The sequence below is a fragment of the Aulonocara stuartgranti genome (genome assembly GCF_965226115.1).
Source record: "Aulonocara stuartgranti genome assembly, chromosome: 2".
Classification (NCBI taxonomy): Eukaryota; Metazoa; Chordata; class Actinopteri; order Cichliformes; family Cichlidae; genus Aulonocara; species Aulonocara stuartgranti.
The window spans coordinates 2,982,048-3,001,314 of NC_138940.1; the positions used below are offsets into that span (position 1 = coordinate 2,982,048).

Genomic DNA, 19,267 nt, shown 5'->3' on the forward strand with positions numbered 1-19,267 from the left:
TTAGCACTTATTAGCAGGTATCTGTGTGATCCACCAATAACACATACTGATGCAGCACGGCGTGGTTAAAACGCCAGCAGTAAGGGTTGCTGTCACAGTGCCTCAGGATCCTGTAAATATCAGTAACAGTCAGTAAACAAAGAAAATACAATGAATGAATCGACGGTTTGCACTGTGGCTACAATAAACACAGCAGCTAGTTATTTTGGTTCAAGGTTAGCGAGTTAGTCATTTCACTCAGATGACTTCATGTCAGTGTTTCTAATTTTAAAAGTATTTAACTGCTGCAAAACTCGAGCCTTTCTCTATTAAGTCTTATTGAAATGCACCCAACTGTATGTCTGTGAAGGTTCTCAGTCATCCAGGTCATCGTAGTCGAAGGAGCTTGCAAAGAAAAGCGTCTGGACTTCTTTAAGTTGCTTGAAGACGATTCACCTCTCATCCGAGAAGCTTCTTCAGTTCTAAGGTCAAATGGTGGAGAGTCCCAGATGTAAACCTAGTGGGAGTTTCCCCCCACAGAGGGACAAAAGGACCCCCTGATGATCCTCTAATCGCCTGAGCCAAGGTGGGAAACTGGGCGTGGGTCCCAATCAGCCAGAGTTTCGGGTGTGTTCATTGTGAAACCTGGCCCCACCTTATCATGCGAATTCCTGAGGTCAGATGGCCCAGGATGTGAGTGGGCGTTAAGGCGTCTGGGAGGGATCTCAAAACTGGAATATAGATGGCAGAGAGTTGGTGTCGTAAACCCCGCCTCTGTTCAAAGATGGTCGCTCACAGTGGACATAGATGCTTCTTTCACTCCTCTTTCAAACCCTCTGTCCTCTCTGTCCAAAATGTGAACATTGGCATCCTCGAAAGAGTGACCTTAAAGAGTGTCTTTAAAGAGTGACCTTAAAGAGTGACCTTAAAGAGTGACCTTAAAGAGTGTCCTTAAAGAGTGACCTTAAAGAGTGACCTTAAAGAGTGTCCTGAAGAAGCTTCTCGGGTGAGAGGTGAAACGTCTTCAAGCAACTTAAAAAAGTCCAGACGCTTTTCTTTGCAAGCTCCTTTGAGTACCCAATTGTAGAGTCTACCTTACAATATAAAGCGCCTCGAGGTGACTGTATGAATAAAATTGAATTGAAATTGAAGTAATTTAATGCATATTTATTCTAGAGGTTTTAATCCACTTGTACCGTATTTGTTCACATGTCATAAACGAGGTCTAATTTCTCTCTGATTCAAACCTTCTTCCACAATACGTCAGCCTTTGTAGCTGCATTAATGAGAGGTAATTAGGCTTTAATTGTTTAGTTGCTTGTTAACTGAATGTTGAGTATTGTAATATGAAGTGTTTTAATTGGTCTCTGCGTAGTGGATCAGAGGTGTGTATCCAGCTTTGTGACACGGTTAACTGAGTCTGTCCTGTGGTTGAGCTGTAAATGTGTGCGTGTATATATGTTGGGGGGAGGGACATGTGGGTAATTATTCAGGGACTCATTATTGGTAAACCAATTCTAACATTTTAATGGGCTTTATCAGCAGTAACGCAGCAGCCTTCTATCGCTCTCACACACACAATCGGGTATTACACTCTAATGAAAAAGAGGCGTTTGGGAATTAGAGGTTAGTTTAACGTTAGCTTTTACTGCTCCTCATAACACTAATCATTGTGATTATTATACTGCCAGATGTGCGACTCTGTGTGTGTGGCTCCTCAGCTGTTAAAAGCATAGGGCCACCGCACACAAATGCATGCACGCACACGGATTTGTGTTATGGAAATGAGCCTGTGTGTGTGTTGTGTTCTGCATTGTAGCCCAGCCAATGGCTAACAAGCTCACCAGGAAATTAAAAACCATAAATTTTGCTTACTACTGATAGAAGCTCATCACAGACACACACACATTGCCATCCCTCTCCCCTTAGCTAATAAGAAAACCAGAGTGATCCGCAGGAGAGTCGCACGAACTGTATATGCTGCCATCTAGTGGTGCAGCCATTACAGCGGTATTCGGGTGCAGCGACAGAGTAGTGTGCGCTGTTAGATTGATTGTGGTTATGCAGTATGTGAAAAAATTCATGGCCCATTTTTGTCATTAAACAATTAAAATAAAGATTCAAGTTAAGGCTGATAGAAGGCAGCTTGCACCCCATGGTTCAATAGTTCATCAAACCACCTTAAGTAACTTGAAATGATTAATTTCTGCATGACATTTAGTCTTTCCCAGGACAATGTTAGCTCAATCTTCTTTACAGCGCTGTTTCTGTTTGCATTTGTTGTTGTGGATTAGCAGCGTCTGGCTTCTACTTGCCTTCTTGATTCATGTTTTTCCACAGGACATCTTCTTTTACATGACTGCATCTACAACATTAGATTAGATGTGTGGAGTTTCCTGCAGCTGCTTTAACTGGATGCTTAAACATAAAAGGACATACTTTTAATGAAATGAAGCAGCTGTTATTTCACACTCAAAACTATGAAAAAGCTAACGATTCTCCCCTTCCTCAGATGAAGGTCTCTTCAGACGGAGAGGAGGATGACGACGATGATGATTTTGATGAAGTTCCAGAGAAAGAAGGTTATGAGCCACACATTCCAGAGCATCTGCGAGCCGAGTACGGTGAGTTTATGTACACAAACACACATGCATGTGCACTTCAAATCTACAGACACGTGCACAAACAGTGAGGTTAAGCTACAAAGCTGCTGTCCTGATCTCCTGAGATCCACACACGTACTCTACAAATAAACGATCGCACTTTAAAGTACTGGCCTTCAGCAGCTGGTAAAACGCAGGTAATGTGCTTCTTAAGTGGATTTATGTGCGTGTGCCCACAAACGTTTCTGCACAATACAAAGGAAAAGCAGCCAACATGATGAAGTATTTCGATATCATTAGTCCAGATTGTATCTTTAATGAGGAAACATTCATGATAGTTTGTCCATAACAAGCCCTTATTCTGAAATTTAATTCATCATTAATATTGTCCCAAAACTGGTCGTTTTGTTTTTACTTTGTTTGACTTCCTTTAAAAAAAATATTCAAAAGCTTCAGAGGACGTCTGCTTTCAGTTTTCATTTAAGTGTGTTTAATAAAACTTTTGCCTTGACTATTTTCTACTGATTCTCAGACAGTAGGCTGTCTCCTGGACAGTAGGCTGTCTCTTGGACAGTAATGTCTCCTGGACAGTAATGTCTCTTGGACAGTAATGTCTCCTGGACAGTAGGCTGTCTCCTGGACAGTAGGCTGTCTCCTGGACAGTAATGTCTCCTGGACAGTAATGTCTCCTGGACAGTAATGTCTCCTGGACAGTAGGCTGTCTCCTGGACAGTAATGTCTCCTGGACAGTAATGTCTCCTGGACAGTAGGCTGTCTCCTGGACAATAATGTCTCCTGGACAGTAATATCTCTTGGACAGTAGGCTGTCTCCTGGACAGTAATGTCTCCTGGACAGTAATGTCTCCTGGACAGTAGGCTGTCTCTTGGACAGTAGGCTGTCTCCTGGACAGTAATGTCTCCTGGACAGTAGGCTGTCTCTTGGACAGTAGGCTGTCTCTTGGACAGTAATGTCTCTTGGACAGTAATGTCTCTTGGACAGTAATGTCTCTTGGACAGTAGGCTGTCTCTTGGACAGTAATGTCTCCTGGACAGTAGGCTGTCTCCTGGACAGTAATGTCTCTTGGACAGTAGGCTGTCTCCTGGACAGTAGGCTGTCTCTTGGACAGTAGGCTGTCTCCTGGACAGTAGGCTGTCTCTTGGACAGTAGACTGTCTCTTGGACAGTAGACTGTCTCCTGGACAGTAATGTCTCCTGGACAGTAATGTCTCCTGGACAGTAATGTCTCCTGGACAGTAGGCTGTCTCTTGGACAGTAATGTCTCCTGGACAGTAGGCTGTCTCTTGGACAGTAGGCTGTCTCCTGGACAGTAATGTCTCCTGGACAGTAGGCTGTCTCCTGGACAGTAATGTCTCCTGGACAGTAATGTCTCTTGGACAGTAGGCTGTCTCCTGGACAGTAATGTCTCTTGGACAGTAATGTCTCTTGGACAGTAATGTCTCTTGGACAGTAGGCTGTCTCCTGGACAGTAGGCTGTCTCCTGGACAGTAGGCTGTCTCTTGGACAGTAATGTCTCTTGGACGGTAGGCTGTCTCCTGGACGGTAGGCTGTCAGATTAATGGCCTTCCCTTGTCATGACGTTATAAATGAAGGAGACATAATGTCTGAACTTGACTCAAAGTGTTGAATTGGTTTTTATAGCTTGTCTCTCGTCCAAACAGATTTTAATGCTAAAGAAGGCCGAAGACAACAGTAATCCCAGAGATGATGAACACGGCCAAAGCAACAGTCTAGTATATTTTTTTAAATCAATGCACTACCAGCTCAGCAACATCAAAAAGCCCAGTAAACACCTGACAGCTGACTGGTAGCCTATGTCACCATCTTCAGTCTCCTCTGAAAGTGCAGCAAACGTCTTGTCAAGTTAACTATTTTAGTTAAAACATCAACAATATGGTTGATTTTTAGCACATACCAATTTCAGTTCTGGGTTGATTTCAATCACTTTTATCTGGACATCACCTCGGTGAACAAAGCAGTCCTGCCTAGTCCTAATCCAGTCCTAATCTAAACCTCTGTCATTATCCAATATTTAAAGATGAGTAACTGGGCTGTGTTGTAGACATCAGAGGTCTTGTCCAGAACCAAAATGATCGCATTTGTTTTTCATCTGAAGCTCCAGGTGTCCTGCAGTGTCCTCAGTGTGTTTTGTTACCGTTCGCCTGGCGAGGGCCACATTCTCATTCTTTGTTTTTTCAGACACTCTTTGATAAACTCCTCATCAGAGAATGGTGTGATGCTTTCTGTGATTCTGTGGGGAATCACAAAGCTGACTGTGACGGCTCCCAGGATGTGTAAAGCTTGGTACAACCGTTCCTGCTCTGCATTCGGCAAGCTCTTGCATTTCTGTGTGCTCTTCCCTAACTGATCACACACTCATCCGACTTTAATAAATTAATACTTAGTCCATGTCTTGGTAAAAATTCAAACGTTAGCGTGTGCTGGCATCCATCTCAGACGTCTGTTACAGTGAAGCTGCATTCTCTTGGACATGCACAATAAAAATAGGAGTCACTTTAAAAATAAAAGAAACAAAAGTTGTGTTGTGATTTCCCACAAAATAAAAAACACAGAAAGCCAGTTTCTTATGGGGAGTTTGCCAAAGATGTTTGGTGGCTGAAATGAGACAAATTGCATGATGTGCGCTGATCTCTCCTGAAGGCAGCGTAGGTTTGTAATAGAGACACTCTTGTTTCTGCAAGCCTTTTTCTGCTGCTTACATATGAATGGCTGTGAGAGTCCCTCGTATACCACGGCTGCATTGGACATGTATGGATCATGTCTAGCCTCCAGGCAGCAAACTGGGTTAAAGGTCAAATTTTCAGGTCAGTAACCAGCCGCCTGTGCATTTTATTGCTATGTCAGCTACATGATAACATTTTTTGCAAATCTAAGTTGCAGTTTGACTGTTTTTAATACGTACAAGCTCCAGGCAACAGTAAATACTAAAACCTCTCTCAGGATTTTAGTGTGTTCTGCCACGAGCAGCGCTGCCTCCACCCCTCCATCACTCATACGATTTCATATGTGAAGTTATGTACTGTGTGTGCGTGTAAGAGAGAGGCCGACCATATTTATGTGTTAGTGTTAATGACATCATAACACAGGATGTTGTTGCCCAGGCACTTATTGCTGGCTCAGCTATGTAGTTTGGCTGCACTGTGACCTTTGACCCCCAGCGAGTGCTTGGCACCACCTTCCTGAGTCATTACATTCACACTGAGCCTGTTTTACCTGTGAACCCATCCACTCCCGCCTCCCTCCATTACTAATCAGTTAGACGTTAGAGTAATTAGATTATATCTGATGGGCCCAAAACAGCTGTGCGTGCGTGTGTGTGTGTGCACTTGTGCGTGCGTGTGTGTGTGTGCACTTGTGTGTGTGTGTGTGTGTTTGTCAGGGTGATTAGTGGCCTAGGTAATGATCTAGAGGGGCCACACCAAATTAACAATGCAACCTCTTTAATGAGCCCCTATTAGCCCTGCACTCAGATTTTACCACCCATCGTCAAATGGACACACACACACGCACACACAGAGTCCCAATGCCATCTTCTTTAAATTGTAAAGAAATAAGAAGTATTTGGACTTTGACTCAGTGTTTCTGCTTTGCCTGCACACATCACTGTAGTGGGTGTTCAATCAAACAATCAGGTACAGGCTTTCATCTTTAATCCAAATGTTTACGAGTTTTTGCTGGTTTTTAGATGAAGTCCAGGACTTTTCAGAAACCCAAATGTGATTGGACACATTGCTCTTGCATAATTATAAATGTAAGGATGGATCGTTGAAGCCTTGGTAACAGGTTGTAGTGAGTACTCAGCTGAAATGTAAATGTTAACACCGAATGTTGCATTTACTCAGACGGGCAGCTTCATTTCTTTTTCTGCTTTAATTTTTGTCTTCACTAAATGAATGAATGTTCCTGTTGGGTCGAGAGGTGAGGGGTTTGACCTGGTGAATTAATGGTCCTGCAGGATCAAAAGTAGAATCCGATGTATGGATGGGTGAGAGTTCGTCTTTGTTCCTCCCCTATCATATCCATTTTCCTCTCTCTCCTAATTTCCTTGATCACAATAGCATTTCGGTTCCTCTCACTCTTTTCATCTCTGCCAGTGGATCACATTTATCATTTTTTAGCATTTCCTCTTCTTTCTTTTCAATTCTTCCTGACTTCGTCCACTCCTTCTGTTTCTCGTCTTCCCGTGTCCCCTTCTTTCCACTTTCTCATTCCACCTCTCTGTCTTGTTCTGTCATCCTGATTATCAGTCCTCTTATCCCTCTCTCTGCTGTCAGTACACTATCGCTCTCTTTCTCAAATTAACATTTTAATTACAGGCCCTGCTTAACCTGGGAAAATCAATACCTCTTCCTGCCTTTCCTCTCTTTCTCTTTCACTCTTTTTTTCTTGCACCCTGTTAACCCCCCGCATTTGTGTCTTTCTCTAACAACCCAGGCACACACACACACGCGCACAAACACACACACACACACACACACACACACACACACACACACACACACACACACACTACTATACACATTTCCTCCCATTGATCTGTGTGTCTTAACATCCACAACAAGCAGACTAACCTCTTCCATTTGGTGCTCTGAAATGAGCAGGTGTGTGTGTGTCTGTGTGTGTTTGGGGAGGTATTTTTAATTCCCAATCTCCATGAACTGGGAAAAGCGCCATGAATTATTTAAAAAATCACTGTCATGTAAAACTACACTCACCAGTCAAATCTGATTTTAACAAAAAACACAAAATTATCAGCAACAAATGTCGTTTATTGGAGGTTATCCGGTCGTTAAGTGATGACGTGACGAATCCTACTTCCGGGCCTAAAGTAGTCTGCGTTTAATATGGCTTTTGTGTTGTTAACATGTTTAATGCTTTGTATTTTCTTCTATTTAATCTCAAAAAGCTCCTAAAACAGTCAGTGATCACTGTTGACCTCCCTCGGCTTTTATTACCGCTAATCATTTATTTAAGCTCAGTTTTTAAAACCTTAGGATGTAACTACAGCCCAGCCCATGCAGCAGTATATGAATGACTAACCTCGTATTGTGGATGGATTATCTCAGTTGTTCTCCTGGCTGAAGTTTGGTCCTTTTACAGCATCCTGCCATGCGATTACATTTGTTCCTGACCACCGAGAACACTCACGTTAACTTTTATCGAGTGGAAAAAAAGTTAGCTTGTTTATATTATGCTAACATAGCTGTGTCGCTAGCGGTCACGTAGCACATCATTATATACCAGCTAGCCCAACTTCAGTAACCCTACAAACGTCACTGCTGTTTAGTTTTCTGTCTTCATTTATGTTGGAAGTGACAACAGAGCTGTACGTTTGAATTTGTTTCCAAACCCCCGCAGTCAGGACATGCTATATTGTATTTAGATAGAAGCTAGCAGGGAGTTAGCTCGCTAGCTTCTAACTCCGTTAAATGTCATAAATTCCGTTTTCATGGATGCCTGGATGTTAAACTCAATTGTTACACCTGGTAGAGCAGAACGCTGATCATTTTATTAAAGATGAAAGACTTTAGACAGTTTTTAACTCTCAGTAATGCCACAGTGATCGTTTGATATATGGACCTGCAGCGGAGTTTAGACCCAGACACGGCTAGTGACGTCAGACTGAACGACCGGATACAGCTGCCATGAGCTGTGCTCTTACAGAATCATCCCATAGATTTCAGCTGAAAGTCAGGAAGATGTTTACCAGTTGATTGAATTGTTGGGGTTTTGTTTGTGCAGTCTCTGGAAGTAGATGTATTTTGTTTCAACGAGCCTGTCTCGGTTATTGCACAGTCAGTCTTCAGGATGGCTTGTAAACTCCATGCGATTGCTTTCTGTCATTTTAGATGCTTCTCGAATCTCATTTCCGGTGACCGCCTGTATCTTCTCCGGATTCACTAACTCCATTTGCAACGCAGTAAATTACGGAAATCGTGATCACAGTTACTGTGTTGTTTTTCCCTGTCCCTGACTTTATTCCCCATTTCCATCTGCTGCTGTTATATTAGCAGTTTGTTGTTAGCATGAACTGATTCTGCAGTTCGTGCCCAAAAGAACCCAGTGCAGGAGAAGAGGACACGAAGAGTGCTGGTTGAAGCTTAAACAGTGCAAAGAATACAGAGTGATTAAAACATCACTGAGTCATTTCAGTTAATGCATGCTCTCCAGTGGACTGTGTGTAAACGATAGACTTCTAAGGTCTTCCAGGTGTTTTATCTGCATTCCTCCTGATGACCAGATGCTTCTGTGAGCCAGCAGCTCAGGGGGAAGATGACCTTCAGCTTCTTTGCTCTGTGGCCTCAGAAACACAGCTTTTCTGACAGGTTTATGGCCTCAGCTACTACCTTTGAGTGTTATTGAAAATAGCATGTCCATTTAGTAAATGATGTCCAGAAGGATGATAAAGCTGGTTATGCTTTAGGGCAGGGCTACATTGAGCATACAATGTCCTTCAGATTCATCCCTTGCTTGTCATTTTCTGATTATTGTAAGAAGGTGACTGTAACAATGAGGCTTTAAGACAGAACTTTACTAATCGAATGGCGATGTCACAGTAGCTTTAGCCATCTTTTATATTATTAAGTTGACTGGTTTTCTTATCAGGCGGTTGCTGGTTTGTTTCCTGCCTGCTCCAGTCTACATGCCACACATCCTTGGGCAAGATACCAACATCAAGTTCCTCTCCAGTGCATCCTTTGGAGCAGCGGTCTCCAACCTTTTTTGTGCCATGGACCGGTTTATGCCTGACAATATTTTCACGGACCGGCCTTTAAGGTGTCGCGGATAAATACAACAAAATAAAACTAGTACCAGTACCGAAAAAAGAAAATTTATTCATAACACACGTGACAAGACCCAGGGAAACAGAGTTAACGATAAAAACGATAACAAAATAACGCTGAAAACCGAGAAAAACCCTGAAAACCACACATTTCACACCTGAGCCTCAACTCTCACGGACCGGTACCGGTCCGAGGCCCGGGGGTTGGGGACCGCTGCTTTGGAGTATGAATATGTGTGAATGTTAGATAGAAAGCACTTACCCATAGGAAGTAGTGCTTGTATGAATGACTCAGTGAGTGTGCTGCAAAGTGCTTTGAGTGCTCAGACAGAAAAGAAAAGCTCTTTATAAGAAACAGTCCATGTACCGTTTAATTAAAGAAGAAGAAAGAGTCGGAAAATATGAACCTGTCTTATTGTTTGAACAGGCCGTGCACCGTGTGAATGACTTGTGTTAGTCTCTTGTGCCAGTGATTGAATCCCTGAAGCACTCGGGTCAGTCCTAATAATGTTTGGGATCAGCATGTTGGCAGCTCTCGGCTTACTGCATCCCTCTGATCTCACCTGCTGTGTGTGTGTGTTTAAGTCTTGTTCAATCCCCGGAGACTCCAGATGATATTGTGCTTGACCACACACACACACACACACACACACACACACACACACAACAGCCAGCGTCTGACTTCACTTATCCTGGAGATATAACCCCACACTGCTGGAGGTCTGTCTTCATTCCTGTCGGCACTCCTGATCAGGCAGTAATCCCAGATGTACCAATGTGGGCAGAAAATAAAAGGGGACTTCTTTATATACTCAAGTGCTCAAAACTCTTTACATAACATGCCTCATTGACCCATTCACACACATTTTCAGCACTATTTTTCTGCACTTACTTTCTGTCTAATGTGCGCACATGCTCACACTCCAATGAACACAACTCGGGGTTCAGAAGGTTCTGTGAAGGTTTCAAGAACTATCGCTCAATACCACTTTCAAAAATTCAAGTCTGGCTCCTAAGAAGCCAAACATGTAAGAGGGAGCGGCTCAAGAGTTCAGCAGCTTGGAGAGAGCACAGAAAGCATGCTAAAGTTTCAGCGGCCATGTTCTCAGGTGACATTAATGAGCAGGTGATGTTAGCGATCACCACTGATGTTGGCCATTTTAATCAGAGGAAGGAAGAGTGAGCAGCGTGTTTTCACTATTAGTTCTTGGGAGCTGGAGCGAAAATAAACCCAGATGTCAGACGAACCGGTCCTTACACATTGATATCCGCCTCTCTCTGCAGGTTTGGATCCCTCTCCTTCCACCTCAACAGGATCAGTCGCAGAAAAGAAACCTTCCACTAAAAAACCTGCAGCTCCTCCTCTTTCTTCCTCCTCTTATTCTTCAATGAGGCGGCTGAAGCAGCTTGCAGAAGAGGTTCAGGATCCAACCTCTGTTGTCGCCACACTGCACCTCCTTAGAGAGAAGATGCCGCCGCCCATAGAATCCAGGTGAAGTCTGACCGCTGCCTCTGCAGGTCTGCTTTCTGTAAACCCCCAGCAACCATCTCCCACCCCCTCCTCTTCTCACTACATTATAGTCATATAGTAACACTGCCGTGTTATGTCTCAGTGACGCCAACTGTTGTAAATATAAAGGAGAGACTAGAACAGTGTGAAGTCTGAGGAACTTGGAAAGGTTTTTAATGGTTCTCCAAACGTGTTCCATTTAGCAGCAGCTCCTCGGAGCCCAGTTCATCTCAGTCCATTTCAAAGCAGACCAGTGTCAACGCTCCAGTGGTTCCATTTGGTTTGGACCTGTTCTACTGGGGTCAGGAGCAGCCCAGCGCTGGCAGGATCATTAAGTATGCACCAGACAAGCACCGTCCCTAGTTTACTGATCTGTGTGTTGTGTCATAGATGATAAAGTAAAAAGGATCATTTTAATGTGATATTAAAGCTACAGAGCGTTTACTCTTCTTTAACATTCATTTAACATGTGTCACATTCTTTCCGCTGCAGGTCAGCCTCTCAGCACCAGTTCTGGGTTCCAGCAGAGGTGGAGGAGGAGGTGGAGAATGAAGAGCTGCTGGCAGAGAGCAGGAGCAGATACATCTCCTTCCCTGGGAGCTTCGTTCCTGTCAGCCATTTCTGCAGAGCTCCACTGGGTGATGGCAAGCTCTGTCAGCGGCAGGACCGCTTCAAGGTAACAGGATAAACTTGGAGTCTGTCATAAAGTGAGAAGCTGTTGGTCTCCCTCTGGCTCACCAAACTGAGCGAGGCCTGTGTCTCCTCAGTGTCCTTTCCATGGCCCCATCGTTCCACGAGACCAGGAGGGTCGACCCTGCCGGCAGGAGGACCGAGAGAGGGAGGCGCAGGAAGAAAGGAGGAAGAGAGAGCAGCAGCCTGGTGAGAAGTGAAAAATACAAACACATTTGAATCACACAGAAGAAATGTCATCAGAGGGATAACTTTTAACAATAGCATCAAAGGTTTGTAAGGGAAGGGCACACAGAGTCTTTGTGACTCTAGAGGAAGGAGGAGGAAGTCAGGAGTGGCAGAGAAATATGCGAGCGGTTCTGGGTGGATCTGGGATTACATCAGGGCTGACCTCTGAGCCTGTGGTTGTGGACAGGGTGACAGAGGCTATGGAGATGCTCGAAGTGAGTGTAGGGAGTCAAGCCTTGAGGGGGAGGCATGTTCTGGAGTAGAGAGGATGGAAAGTCTGTAGAAATGAGAAACATGCACGAATGAGACGGAGGCAGGTGTCAAGGGTGATGTGTGACCGAGGTGGCAGTGAGAGCTCTATGATGTATGCAGGCTGTGGCACTGCCACAAAGACAGGACCTGGAGTTGGAGGTGGAAGAGTTAAAAATGCTCAGCTTTTCTTTGAGAGTAACCAAGAGCGACAGAATTAGAAATGAGTGTATGTGAGGGACGGCTCAGGTCATGTGGCTGCGTCTGCAGGATGTCCAGCAGCTGCCTGCAGTGTCTTAACCAGCTGCTCTGTGTGTGTGTGTGTGTGTGTGTGTGTGTGTGTGTGTGTGTGTGTGTGTGTGTGTGTGTGTGTGTGTGGCTGTAGCTTGCAGTCCAGTGAGTTGTGAAATAGCATCTTTTGTTACCAACTACAGTATCGATCCAAGAGTCTTAGACGCACATACACACACATCAGCTTCACAGTAGGGGGGCGCTGGCCTGAATAACTTGATGAACTGTTGGCCTCAGCTGCTTTTACCTCTTCAAACATCCACAGGCGCATACAGTGAGCCTAAACGGCCAGTAACACACACACTTCCTACAGTAGCAGCTACGCTCAAACATAATTGTTTTTGCTGAATTATTGCCTTATATCCATGCCAAGGGTTGCCCGTAGTAACCACCCCTGTAGACCGCTCCAAGGAAGCTAATATCAGACTCTGACTGTAAGTGTATTTGTAACAGTACAGTTGTGTTACCAAAAAGTTCTGTCAGCCAGAGAATAAAAATCAAAAGCTTCACTTGATGTAACCATAAAATTCCATCAGTACAATCTGTCAGCAGTCTGGATCCTCTCTGAATGCTTTTAGAGGATAAGAAGTACTTTAGCTGTTAGTGTCATTTGCCGTCCAAGAGCACTGTCATCATGGAAGTCTTCTTTGAGTTACTGTCAGTCACGTAGCAGCAGTGCCTTTGTTTTACAGCTATATTAATCCTGCAGTGTCCACAAAGCAATAGCTGAACCTTCCTGCTTAATTGCTTCCAGATGACCACAAGTCAACAAAGTACAACAGGGTGAGCTGGCTGATGTGAACCCGGTCGAGATTAGCGTCAGTCTTCCTGGTCGGCTTCCTTATACTGAAGTCAGTAGGGCAGCGAAGGATTTCTTAATGGAGTTTGATGAAGCCGGTGACTGACAGATGAGAAGCAGCAGGTGGTGAGGAAGCACACAGCCGGCCTAAAGAAACGATGTCTAACTTATCAGAAAGTAGAAGCAATTTATTATCCATATTATTATTTAGGGTGTGAACTAGAAATTGAAAACTATAGACAGACACACCCACAACACAAAAGGCAATTAGGAAATGGAGGAAATCAAAGATTATAAATATTCGTGTTTTAATTGAATCCATTTGCTGTCAAGTTTCCGGATTAAAAGCTAAACTGAACACAGATTCCTATAAGCTACAGCCTGTAAATCATAGTGAAGATTATTTTTCAGTCTTCTGGTGAATACTGCAGGCATCTGTTGCTATGGTGACTCAGTTCTATTTACAACTGTTAGTGAAATTTACTGCTACTATCTAGCCACAAATGTTTTCATAGGACTCTGTGCAGCCCTTTGAAGTAAGTACTACTTTACTGCTTCCATAGGAGTTTAGTAGCAACCCGATGCTCTTAATCAAGTGCACTTGATTAACTGTTCATCAGCATGTGGAAAAAAGCAGAATTAGTGGAGCATCCAGGGCGAAAGACATCAGCAGCTGTTGCTGCCCATCAGTATTAGAGAGGTTACGAAGTCATTACCAGATGATATGAAGTTTATTAAGATTATTCACAAGTGCAAACAGTCAAGACAGTCGCCATCTTTCCAGGAGGACACATCCCAGCATATTCGCCCTGCCATGGGTGAATATGCTGCTCCCATGCTCAGAGAAACAAAACAACAAAAGCCAGTTACATCTTAGTCTCTGCACGACTCAGAATGTCAGATGTTCGAGTTTATGACAGTAGAGGAACTAACAGCCAGGGTTTGGAAGGGTCACCAGAAGACAGCCGCACAAGACGAGCTTCATTCACTAATGTTTGTATGGAATCATTCTTATTCTGCGCAGAAAGTTGGTTCCCACGAAACGTTTATGAAAAGTGCGTGCCAGCCTATTTTGTTCTTATTAGCAAGTCGGACTCGTTCGGAAACAACAGCCTTGTGCGATCTCTACTACGATCTGCATACTGCCCTGCCCCCGTTTTTCAATCTAAGGAAACATGTTTCTTTCCAGGTGAAGCGGAGGTGGCGATGTGTCTTTAGAGGAGCCTGCACCTCTAGGCAAGAAATAAGGAGGAAGTCTGACTATATATATATATATATATATATATATATATATATATACTATAGATATTGTGCTTTTCTTCTCTCCCAGAGTACTCAAAGCACTCTATACAACACATTCACTCAGTCACTTTTCTTCTACGTTTTCAGTGCTTCCTCACGAACATTCATCCATCGAAGCGCAACTTGGGGTTAGTATATTGCCTAAGGATAAACTGGAGGAGCCAGGAATCGAACCACTAACCTTCCGATCAGTAGATGGCCTGCTGTACCGCCTGAGCTACAGCCACCCCAACTAGAAAGTTAAATAATGTCTGAGGTGTAAGGCGGGAGCCTGCAGAGGCGCACTCAGGAGTGGTGACCCTTTAAAAATAAACGAATGAATAAAAAGGGACACAAGAAAAAGTAGAATACATCTGCCAAAATCCAGATCTTCCAGCATTCATGGGACAAACAAAACAACAGTCATCGTTGCCATGGAAACGGTGTGGGAAGCTGCACCTCTCCCAGCTTCCTTCCTTGACCTCAAATGTTTTTTAGTTTCTCACATTCAAGGTGCAGGCTTCTCTCTTACAACATCACCTGGATAACATAGAGAACTGTGGGCGGGGCACAAGTTCTGTTGGCGCAGAGCTCAGAACAGAGGCAGGTAAAGTCACACAGAAGACAGACATTTCAAGGTAATGCTGCTGAAGGTGGTTCTACAATTTACTGACCAATGGGGTGTGCTTTGATTTTTACCTGCACAGAGACACAGAGGTCTGTGCAAATGTCCTTTTTCTCATGACTGTGTTACTCTTTTTTTTTTTTAGCTCTGCTCTTGTCTTATAATAAGAATTGTATGTTGCGTTATGCGTCTGACTCAGACCCACACACACACACACACACACACACTCTTACCAAAAAATAAGAAGTCCATTCAGGTGATTGACAGGAGGAGGGAAATGGATGCTGTGCTACTCTGTCACATATATGCAGGCTCCTTGTGTTAAGTGATGCGTAACCGAGTTACATTTGAACCAACCAAAGACCCCAGGCGCACACACACCTCTGCCCCCTGCCCTAACACACACACACACACACACACACAGAGACCCCAGCTGGACAGACTAAGAGGTGTTGACGGAGAAAAGAGCCCTGCTGCAACACTGATTAAATTCCCACTGTTATTCGCGCTTGCCTGTCTTTTTTCTCCTCTCGTGCTTTTCTTTCGATTCTTCTTTCATCTCTTCTCTTTTTATTTTCTCTGAAACTTTCAACAACAAAGTGACACACACTCTGAACACGCATGAATGTAAATGCAGCTGCTCCTCTTATAGCAGTAATGAGTCCCCTAAATACACCAGCTGCTTTTCAATTACTGCTCCAGCGTGTGTGAGAGTGTGATGAGGGATAGTTGAAGGTCCAGTCAGACCCGGGTCAGAGCAGCTGATTAATAACCCTGCATACACGCTCGCTCTGAGCTGGGGTCAGTGTTTTGACGGAGTGTGTGGCTTCAGGCCCATCACAATCACGGTGTAATTACTTTGCATTACCGCAGGTTTATCTGGAATTCCTTCGCAGTACATCATTAACTAGAAACGTCTCTTCGTTTAGATCGTCATTGCTCTGCATTACTGCTGCTTTTACTTTATCAGCCAGAATTATGACGTTACAGTTTTCATTAACACCAAAATTGCATCCGAATGAGCCGCAGGACACACGGTTTACGACCCGTGCTCTGTAAGGCCCGCCGCTGTGAGCTCATTTACATTATCACTTCTAATTACTTCATTACACTTCTCAGTCAAATTGGTTTTTGTTCAAGTTTTAGGCTTTCATAGCAGCTCATACAGGGAGTAACCTCACACGCACCAGGCCTTTGTGGCTGAAACACACAAAGTACGCGTGCAGAGAGAAGTTTAATATCCTCATTTTTAAATGTTTGTTTGTTTTAGTCCAGTTTGAGGCTTCAGTCCCAGTCTTAACCTTAGTCCATAGGCTGTATAGAAAAGTTGGACAATAAGTGAAACCTGGATTCTTTTAAATCATTAATAGTGTGTAGAAGTCTGAGAAAATTCCCCTCAGCTGCCTTGGTCTATGATCTCAGAGAACATTTTCCTAATGGCCATATTGGATTAAACAACATAAAGTCCTGTTTGTAAATCCTGGCAGGGATCCTGGGGCAGGACGTCAGTCCAGGCTGACGTGAAGTGGTCCGATGGTGAACGGGTATTTCTTTTAATCCCGTGGCCGTGCTGCTACAGGACGCCCACTGCTGTCAAAGCCACAGGTGTTGCTGCACAGAACAAATCTCAGCTGAAATGAAAAAAGTTTTCATAGTTTTCTCAGGACCTCTGATCTTGTCCCACTGTTGCGGCAGCTCTCTCTGTTCCACCTGGCAGATCTTTGCACCGCACTGCTGGATTATATAGACAAAAGTGCCACGCCTCTTCATCTCTCTGAATGAGGTGCGATGAAGAGCGGGAGAATCCTAAACGTCCTCCAGGAGCAGAGTAACATTGGTCTCTCTGTTGCAGATTGGCGAGATGCAGAGTTGATGCGAGACATTGAGGCAGCAACAGGAGAGGACCTGGGTTCTGAGCGGCTGGGCGGTAAAAAAGGGAAAGGAAAGAAGAAGAAATACCCCCACCTCAGCGACCTGAAGCAGAGCAGCAACACGTCCCGCTGCAGACTAGAGAAGAAAGTCTTTAACAAGTACGGATGCTAACTTCAGCTTCTAGATGATTCTCTGAGTGTAGGAGCTAAGTGCTTGGTGAAACTGGAAACAACCAACTAACTAAAAGATGGAAACTTTGTCATAGACAAAACAGTGTGGCGTACATCGAGTTAAATAAAGTTAAGCCACTGAACACAGGCCTCAAAAAGGCACCTCACTGCTAAACTGTCATCTATGGGTAGGCTAGCTAAGACCCAATTAATCAGTGTATTTTAGGCACTTGACTTACTAGCATCATATCACAAGAAACACATCATTTGTTTTCTTTCACCAAATCTACAAAACAAATCCACAGATGACACTGTGATGGAAATGAAATTCTATTTTTGCACCATCGAGTTGATTCTCAAAGTGCTCTTAGTCCAAGGCCTAGACCAAGTCCATAAAATAACCAATGATTCATTATTTTTTAAACTGTGGAGGCAAGTATCACAGTCTAAGAGTAGAAATATGGAGCTAGAGATGAGCAGAATGGGTTTTAGCTCCTGGGCTTAAAGTTGTTGTTTCTTTGGATTTTTCCCATCAATCCTTCTCATTTCCTCCCTGCTCTGTTCTCCCTCCCTTCAGGAGTTCCCTGAGACGAGTGGCTCAGGTGATGAATAAGGCCGACAAGAGGAAACACGACAAGTTCTCCAACCAGTTCAACTATGCTCTCAACTAAGCTCGTGTGCCTTTAACTGAAGTCAGACGGGTGGAGCGTTGCTCTCAGTAACCTTTCAGCCCCCGACCGCTCCTGCGTTTATCGTTTGTTATTTATATGTCTCTTTTATGTCTCCACCTCTTGTAGAGATTCAGGGAAACAAGGAGCTAAAGAATGCATTGTCACATTTCAAATTGGAACTTTTTGTATTTGTAGTTGAGCTTATGAGGCGGACTCTGTAGGAACAGTGAAGGAGGCGGAAGCTGGAAGACTGAATCGCCAAACCTGATCCACAGTTTTGTACAATAAAGGTGAAATGTTAAGGGTCCAGAGTTGTTGTTTCTTTGTAATGAAAGAAGAAGTGTTTCAATAATTGCTGGGAAATATGATGATAAAGGATTCTGTGTGTTCTACCTCAAAGCTGATGCTCGATACAGGACATGAAAGTTGTTTCATATGATATCACTTCTGTGGCAGCTGAAGCTAAAGCTAGTGATCAGCTGACTTTTACGCTTTCTTATTACGTCGGTGTTTTGTGCGACTGACAGGTTTCAAATGTGTTTTAGTGAGAATAAAATTGTAAACCTGCATCTTGTTACATTTTTGCCTTTTTTCTGTCCTTTCAAACGAGATTCATTGAACACAACAACACTGACTGTGGGAAAGTTCTCCTGTGAAGCTATTTTAGGAATAAGTGGCAACTAAGGGGAGTAAATAAATATATATTTGCAACACTATATTGAAAAGACAGGTGATATTTGGTTTACATTGCAGTGACATCACGAGAACAGCAGACATCCTGCAGCTTAAGAAAAATGATTTGCATCTTTTCTCTGTGATCTGTGATTCTCTGCACTTAATGAAGAGCTCACAGCTCAGTTATGCATTTCCATCAAATTACACGTCTTACAGAGAATGTTTTTTCACAAATGGTTGAAACTAAATAATTTAGCTTCAGTAACACAAGATCCTACATTTCTCATAGCACAACTAATGATGCCTGGTAGGGGCAACGTGGCGTTGTTGGCACTGTTGTGTCACAGAAGGTTCTGGGGTCACATCGTCAGCGTGTCTGTGTGGAGAACCCCATGTCTGCATGGGTTCTCTCTGGCTTCCTCCCACAGTCCAAAGACTTACATGGGGTCAGTTTAATAGGCTGTAAGTGTGAGTGTGAGTGTTCTGTGTTTGCCTCTGGCCCTATGACAGCTGGGATAGGCTGCAGCCCCCATTAAACCTGTACTGGATAAGCAGGAGAGGATGGATGAATGGTTGGAACTTGTACTCCGCTGACTTCTGATTGTGGATTTTGTAGGGTTGGTCCTGGCCTCCCATGGGACACCTTAAAGCCTCATCTCATCCATGATTTGCTCTGCCTCTCCAGGCTTCACTGCTTGCTGCTGCCTTGATCTGATGCCACGAGGATCCACCAGCACTCCTCCCCAGCAGACATGCCGTTCCTGAAACACTCACACAGACTTTCTTAGCCTGTCCTACCAC

At 43.9% G+C, this 19,267-nt stretch overlaps 1 protein-coding gene across 5 annotated transcripts in view; it reads left to right on the top strand.

The window, feature by feature from the left end:
• The window catches only part of uvssa (UV-stimulated scaffold protein A), a gene marked incomplete at its 5' end in the record, with an annotated part of 43,538 nt that extends 25,178 nt beyond the window's left edge, over positions 1–18,360 (top strand). For 4 of the 5 annotated variants that reach the window (XM_082501731.1, XM_082501730.1, XM_082501733.1 and 1 more), the window contains 7 exons: positions 2,492–2,603; positions 10,690–10,897; positions 11,119–11,250; positions 11,408–11,591; positions 11,683–11,794; positions 16,931–17,108; positions 17,698–18,360. In XM_082501731.1, the coding sequence (XP_082357857.1) occupies positions 2,492–2,603; positions 10,690–10,897; positions 11,119–11,250; positions 11,408–11,591; positions 11,683–11,794; positions 16,931–17,108; positions 17,698–17,791 (1,020 nt within the window). In that variant the 3' untranslated portion in view covers positions 17,792–18,360. The remainder of the gene's footprint in view (positions 1–2,491; positions 2,604–10,689; positions 10,898–11,118; positions 11,251–11,407; positions 11,592–11,682; positions 11,795–16,930; positions 17,109–17,697) is intronic. The other variant, XM_082501732.1, reaches the window with a different exon arrangement.
• Between the last annotated feature and the right edge of the window lie 907 nt (positions 18,361–19,267).